Here is an 8,007-nt window from a genome sequence, read left to right as displayed (position 1 = left end):
TGAAACACATATCGCATAAACACATAAGCACATAACCACAGATTCACGTAGTCACAGAAGCATATAAGCACGTAGGCACGTAGATCACAAAGACATACAAACACAGAAGCACATACACATTTAATCACAGATGCAGTCAGAATACAGAAACCTATTATTCAAAGCTCGCGTGTCGATTGCGTATAATATATCGAATAGTATAGCATATCGAGTAGTATAGTATAATCGTATGGCATGTCGAGTATAGTATAAGCATATATCGTATCATAATGTCGTCTAGATTGTAGCGACTTGTTACCGTTTTGAGATAGAAGAGCAATGCGAGTCGTGTGTGTCGATCGAAGTGATAGCAAAATCGAATAATTTTCCAAAATTAAACACATAAACAGATAAACACACTTAAAACACATAAAATCGACGAATTATCAGAGTCGGCAGTTGCGGGCTCAGAATCGAAACACATAAAAATCAAGAAATAGATTGTCTGCGGCTATTAAACATCGACTACCCAAAGTAATTCGACTATTCTCAATAGACTTGTCGTCACATTTCAACTTTTGGGATTGTGTTTCCGCCTCGATTCTTGGGCATTCAGCACGTATTCCCTAGGTCACACTCGTGAGTTCAGGTCATTGGAGTCCGTCGAGGCCTTGGTGAGATAAATAAAAGTCGGAACAAGTTGTCAAGGTTAGGGTTTCACCCCTAGCTTAGCAACTTCTTCCTTGTTCTAGTAAAATTTGAGGAGATTATTCATCAAAATATGGATTTCACTCCTGATTTGGTATAATCTCCCGTTGGACAAGCGTTCGTTATTAAAAAAGCATAATGAAGAGATCATTGATAAGTTGATAAAAACAGCATTGATCCAGCAATTCAGTCGAGAGTTTGCGGTTTTCACACCTAATCTTGACTAAATCGCCTTCTCGTTATTGAAAATTCGAGTGCGGTGATTATGAGAATTAGCAGGATATATAGCACATAAGCTTGGTCTGTTGGTTCCTAACTATAGTCTAGGTCTCTAAGACTTCGACCCGGACTAGGCCGAGTCTAGCCTAATTCCCTATAGTTATGGCTCTGATACCAATCTGTCACACCCCAACCGATGGCGGAATCATTGGGGCATGGCACTAAGCGAAACAGATTGTCCAGAAGTTTCCATAACAACTATCATTACCATTCAATTTATATAATACGTCCCATACCATACCTCAAATAGCAAACAAATTATTACAGATAACATCTAGTCAAATATTCTGTTCCGACAACTCAGATTTAAATATAAATATTGTTTATCTATGTCTAGAGACTCGATCTGCAAAATCTACAGACAACTATGCTCTAAACTCTTATTCTAGCTTCGCCTTCCTAGCAGATAAGCATCTTAAACACCTGTCACATACGTTAAAATAAATTCAATACATAAAATGTAAAGGTGAGCATACAAGTTTGATAATAGCATATAGAGTTCGAAATAGTTTACGCATAACTGTAGGATCAAATCGAGCTAAAAATCTGATTTTGTATAAGAATCAAGATGAACACACTCAAAAATATATAACTTTAAAACCCTTGATTGATTTTCAAAGATGAATACAATTTAGCCCCTCAAATCTCTTACTAAGTGTGTTGGCTAAAACCCTAATCATCACTTTCTATTTATAGCCAAAACAACTTTTGGCTAATTACATTTAGGACCCTAGAGATTAAAACATACCAAAAGTAGTAATAAACATGACAACAAATTAAATAAGATAATAAATATATTTTGTGTAAACAAAATATATTTAATTATCCAAAGTAGTATAACTATCAAATCTCGAACGTTCACACGCCATATCTTTCTTCGATCTTCACGTGTCGACTTGTGCGTTGACTTAGACTTGCTGGCGTTGACTTTGTTGACTTGATTCATTGATAACATTAGACTACACGATTTAGACCCAACATCTCCCCCTTAGGCTAATGTTATCAAACTCTTGCATCATCTTTAGAACCGTCAACATCATGCATGATGTGATCTTCAATTTGGCAAGCTTCAGTCTCAATTTTACACCCAACAATCTCCCCCTAGACTGATGCTTTCCAAATTTTCTTCACTGAAGATCTTCTTTTGACACTTTGCTCTTTGAGTACTTTATCTGGATAAGCTCCCCCTTTTTGCATGCATCATCTTTGACAAACAGGAACAACCTTTTTCAACTCTCTTTAGCTTGAGTGAATCAGAAGACGTAGGAGGAGGATTCCTAGCTTGGTGTCTTCTACAATCTTCAGGAAACCAGTGCTTTGGTTTGGTATCTTGCTCAATTGATGATCGGCCATCATTGCAGCAAATAGGCGGAGTAACCGGTTCACAAATACAAACACAACTCCACATTTTCTTTTAAACTGATTCAAAGTACAGACAAAACTGTATTCATCTGTAGTGTGCAATGGAAAGAGTATCTCAAGCGGTTTGAGACACGGTTGATGTGATATGGAAGACTTAGAAAAAACAACTGTACATAAATAAAAAATATTTTTGGATTTTAGATTTTTTTTTGTTTTAACTTTCAACCTTTGAGGTATAGATCTGATCAAATACGAGATCATACCAACTTGAAAAGTCTATCCACACTTCAATTTTCTTTAGGATAGCTACGACTCAAGAACGATTGCTAGTATGTTTGTCCGTTTAAATCCATGCATCATTCTTTCAACATGCTTTCGGTGAACTTGTTATCATGTTTTGGTAAATATTGACAAAAATTCGATGGCCCCCACACAGGCTATTTAGAATAGAAAACATTTCGCCCGTGAGTCCCACGTCAGGACATACCCCCGCGATCAAGGTATGCACAAAGATTCCTCATAACGGGTGAGTATATTGGTTTCATTCTCTTCAACGATAGAGCAGAGATCAGGTCTGTACTTTCGTACAACAGAGATCCCAAGAACTATCGAGGGCTAAGACAGATAGTTTGGTGAACAGGTCAGTACTTCCGTACAGCAGAGTGACCAAACTAATCTATCTAAGGTTTTGCCAAATTTGGCACTTATTATGAAAAGGGTTTGGCCTCCTTTTTTTTAAGGCACTTATTATTAAAAGGATATCATAGCGTCTAGGTCAGCATGTATCTGGATGCAGCAGAAGAACAACTTATGATATCCCCGAATGAAATACCAATATAAAGACCCGAAATCTCAGACTTTGGCAATCTGTCAACGCAAGATTCAAGACCATTAAGCCATATGCCGCAACGTGTTACCCACAAGAATGCATAATGCTGTGGAAATCCAGAATTTTTGTGTAGACTTTATCTTTATCACCAAGATGCAGTTTACTTGTCTGAAATGCTGAACCTACCGACATATCGTTAACTTGGAGTCGTATCCTCCATCAGATCCTATTCATGCGAAGGCATAATCAAGTTAGTTCCTATCATTTCTCATATAAGATCATGATTATTTTGCAATAATCACATCTCATGGTCTAGGAAGTATTTTAATACTCCCCCCTAAAATTTTATTTATGTACAATCAATTACTGAAAAATTAAAAATTATAAAACATGTATTTACAAAATAAAGTCTTCCACATCAGGCACATAAAAGAATATGTCAACAAGAAAATGAGTGTGTTACAGTGCAGTTAAGTGTGCAACCAGGTTAGATACCATAACCAAACCTGTGATTTTCCCCAACTTGTATCTAGAACAACCACTGATAATAACCGGTGTTACTAACAGTCCTCCTTGGATGTTCCTACACTCATAAGCAATTCAGTTAGAGAGTGGAACCCAAGCCATCGTAGTCTTGGGTTGTCCCCTTTCATCAAAATAATAAACCTCCTGATATGCCAAATCTTTTCCCTCGTTGATTTCTTTTACAACCACTTGTTTGACTCGCCAAACTTGTGTTGGTTTAAAAATTTTGTTTGTAAAAGATTTAAAGTTTGAAACAATCTTATGTTTAAGACCCGGAGAGAAAGATTGAGGTTTTGATGCGTTGGTCCTTTTCATCTTTGATTCATGTGAAACCGGCTTCACATGGGGAGATTTGGATTGAAAGTTTTTCATCCGATCTTTCAAAGATGTGTGATTTTTACCTTTTGATCCAGAGAAGCAATACTGGTTGCCTTTACCATTTGGATCGTGTCGTTCTGGGCATTGTTTGAGCACATGACCTTCTTTTCCACACCTAAAACAAGCCTTGAATGGCTTTTGAGACTTTGCAGTTCCGTGTGATGCAACTAAGGGCGGGGATTGCTTTGAGCTTGACTCAGCATGTTCACAAACGTGATGTTCGACAACTTCAGATGATCTTTTGATCTTTGACTTCCCAAGACTTTCATTTGTCTTTGATTCATCATCTGAACTCGTGCAATCATCAATTTGGAAGTCTTTTTCCAATGGGTCTTGATTTACTAGACTTGCAGAGTTATTTGGGGTTGTTGGTTCTTGAACACCCGATGGTTCAAGGTTTTCAACCTTTCTACCAGCATCTGTTACTGACGTTTCCGAATCACTTGAGCTTCCTTCGCCACCTTCTGAAGTTGTGGTGCTTGAGTCTTCACTGCTACTTTCTTCATTTAACTCTTTCTCAGACTCTGAGGTACCTATATGAGATGGAACAAATTCTGGAATTTCCTCAGTGAGGAATTTACCGAATCTGTTTTGTTTCAATTCTGGAACAAACACAGGAGGTTCACACACAACTTGTTCATCACAAAAAGCAGATTTTAAGTCAACACATTTTAAAGTTTTGTTTGATTTCTCACAGTTCCAGCCGAACCAGTTAACAGTAGTATAACTGTCGCCTGAATACCCTATTCCTATTTTCGTGCCACCACAATCCTCGTCGCACACATCCTCCTCACGCTCAATCACCTCTTCACTGCTTTCAGAAACGTTAGAAATTTTATCATTTTCACAATTGATATTTTGAGCAATCAAATCATTTTTATCAATTAAATCGTTGTCATGATGAGGAGTTGGCATAGGCACATAGTTTTTGCTATGTGGTGGAAAGAAAAGTTTTCTTTCATTTCCTTGCCTATCCTTATACCCGATCCCATCTTTTACATACGTCGGTCGTTGGCAGTTTTTGATGTCAGTAAATGCCTTTTGACTGACATTCCATTTGTCTATTATAATTTGTAATTTATTCTTTTCGTTCAAAGCTTTTTCTAATCTATCTGTGAGATCGTTAATGATAAAATCTTTTCTAAACACAAATTCTTTTAGAGTTTGCATTTCAGCTAAAGTTGAATTCAACTTTCTTTGATATGCGGCCTCGTTCTGTTTAAGCTCTTTGTTAAATTTTAAAGCTTTGTCCTTTTGTCTCTCAAATTCTAGATTTAGAGACTTATAATGTGCCACGACATCAACGCATGCAGATGTGCATAACTTTACTTTAAAGCTATGTGGAATGCTGTTTACCAAGTCCTTTTCTTCCTTCTCCTTGCTAGATTCTGCATGCTGGGCTTCAAAAGGAGTCTTCTCTTCATTCTTTCTACCTATTTCACTGAATCCTGCATCCACCTTCTCAATCTGCTTCACCTTATCATCCTCCTCAGTAACTTTCTTCCCATTATCAGTTGTTGACTTTGCAATTTCCACCATTTCTTTTTCACTTGAAGATGTTTTTGCAGAACTTGCTGGAAGATTATTTAGAATCCTGGCTGAAACAAATGATGAACTTCCTACACTGATTGGGGAAGGGAAACTCATGTTGGTAGGTGTTGTTGGGCTTGCTTTTGGAGTGACACCAATCTGATTCACCTCCATTTCAAGAGATTTCAAAGCGTCCACGACATCTGTCAGCGTTGTAGCATACCTTATAAAGTCATCTTTAATCTTCATGCACCGGATACTCCATTCTTTTGGTAGTGAATCTAGCAACCTTTTGATTTTAGCAGGGTTGGTAACGGGAATTCCAGCTTTCTTCATCTTTGTTAGCAAATTCATGAATCTTGTAATATGATCAGACAAACTTTCACCACAAAAACTTCTAAAGTTATCGTACTCCTTCTGAGTTTCATCCATGTTTTTTTTATAAAGCTCGAAAAATATTTGTCTCAACTTAAAACCCGGTTCAAGTTACTTCAAAAATTAAACCGGTATCAACTCCAAATGTTAGTAGTACTTGGTCCAAATGAACTTGAAACGCCTGGCCCGGTGAAATTCTGCGAACACAAGTTAATTTTAAAAGGCCCAAAAATAAACTATGAAAACCCGACCCAAAACTGATCAAAATTCGAGGCCCACAAATAAAACTTTTAAGACCCGACCCAAAACTGATCAAAATTATAAGCCCACAAAAAAAGTTTAAGACCCGACCCAACAACGTGACATCAACTTTTACTCCAACAACAATGGGCACTATAATATGCAACCATTTTTTTTTAAGATAAACTCCCAAACCCAATATAGATACTAGTGGCCCAGCTCGTTTTAATTGCAGCCCAAATCCCAAATTAGGTTTAGAATGGGCTACGTTTTAATCCCTTTTGTTTTAGGACTAAACTTTAATTTATTTCACGATACCTTTCAAGGAACAACTTATTATTATTATTATTTTTTTTTAAGTTTATCTATTTTTTTTTTAAGAACGGATGTCAAACAATTATGTATTGGATTTGAATTTTAAAACCCGGATGTCAAAAATTCTATACAATAGAGTTTAGTTTGACTTTAGTGCCATCTCCACAGATGCACATAAACCCTAATCTCAAAACAGCCACCAGCCTTCTTTTACTCTCTCTCCAACTCAAACACAAAATCAAAAGAACAATTGCAACTGTCTTCTCCCTCTTTTCACTCAAAACCAACGGTAAACACCAGAGACAGTTATCTATCTTCTACACTACTCTTTCCGTTTAGATTATTGTGTGTGAAACGGGTGAAGATGTCGGTAACGGAGGCTGTATAGCGGCGGCGACAAGCATTGGCGGAGAACGGCGGCAGTGTTGGTGGTTCGCGGTGGTTGTCTGTGGTGATTGACACTTATTGCAGCGGTGAACTAGTCGGAGTTGGAGAACACCGGTGGTTGAAGGTGAGAGCGGTGATGAACAATGATGGTTGCAGGTTGGTCGGGGAAGATGACCAGTCAGCGGCGAAGGAGTATGGTGGCCGGAGTGTGTTTGCTCGTTGTGTTTTGGTTGGAGTCAGTTCCGGCGGCGGCGATTGACCGGAGGTAAACGCTGGTTTACCGTGAAGTGGTGGTGGAAGGTGGTGGTTGGAGGTGTGAAGGGTCCGATGGATGTTTGGAGATGGTTTGACGGTGGACGGTGGGGTGAAAAAGGATGACGTCACGAGGCGGTGTTGGTGGACCGAAGGTGGATGTAGATAGCGGTGGGTTGGTTGATGAGGGTTTAAATGGTGTCACAGGTTTGAAGTTATTCACGGTGATTTTGGACAGTGACGGTTAACGACGGCGAGGTGTGGTGAGGAGACGATGGTGTTGACGGCGGAGGTTGATGGTGGTTCGAGGGGTGTTGTTGAAGATGTTTCTTGTTAAAAAAAATATTTCTGATTCTACTCTTTCTTTTAACTGTTAAACTGTTAAAATTGTTGAAGATGTAGCTTGTGTTTGTGATGGATGATTACCGGAGATGAGTGAAACAAACAAGAACCAAAAACCCCAAAACGCCGTTTACCCTTTCTACTCTTTCTATTTTTATTATTATTATATATTTTTTTAATAAAAACTCCGGTCGGGTTAAAACCGGCGGAATCACGGCGACGGAAAACGGTGACTTACCGGCGTATTTAATACGCCGGAGAACTTGAACTCGCGTTCAAGATTTAATTTCGCCGGAAAAGTTAATTTCGCCGGAAAGTTGCCGGAAAACCCAAATTCGCCGGAACTTTCAATAAAAACATTATATTCAAAATAAAATCGCTGTATTCAAAGATAAAATCGCTGTATTCATAAAAATAATCGCCCAGAACTTGAATATAAACGCCCAGATCTGTTTGAAACCCCAAAAATGATATGAATGATGACTCTAAACCTTTCTAATCATACT

The 8,007-nt window shown here is 38.2% G+C and overlaps 1 protein-coding gene across 1 annotated transcript; it reads right to left on the bottom strand.

The window, feature by feature from the left end:
- Window positions 1–4,836: 4,836 nt before the first annotated feature.
- LOC118486635 lies at window positions 4,837–5,798 on the bottom strand. The gene is made up of 2 exons (XM_035983213.1): window positions 5,417–5,798; window positions 4,837–4,871 (listed from the first exon to the last, which is right to left on the bottom strand). Exons 1-2 carry the CDS (start codon window positions 5,762–5,764, stop codon window positions 4,869–4,871), a joined length of 351 nt encoding a protein of 116 aa, XP_035839106.1. The 5' UTR covers window positions 5,765–5,798; the 3' UTR covers window positions 4,837–4,868.
- Window positions 5,799–8,007: the final 2,209 nt, after the last annotated feature.

The sequence above is a fragment of the Helianthus annuus genome, chromosome 14 (assembly GCF_002127325.2).
Source record: "Helianthus annuus cultivar XRQ/B chromosome 14, HanXRQr2.0-SUNRISE, whole genome shotgun sequence".
In the NCBI taxonomy this organism is placed as follows: Eukaryota; Viridiplantae; Streptophyta; class Magnoliopsida; order Asterales; family Asteraceae; genus Helianthus; species Helianthus annuus.
The sequence above is the reverse complement of the archived record's forward strand: the minus strand, read 5'-3'. Positions and strand labels throughout refer to the sequence as shown.

Bases quoted from the DNA above. Each gene is read 5' to 3' on its own strand.
- LOC118486635 (XM_035983213.1), bottom strand. From the start codon at position 5,764: ATGGAGGTGAATCAGATTGGTGTCACTCCAAAAGCAAGCCCAACAACA.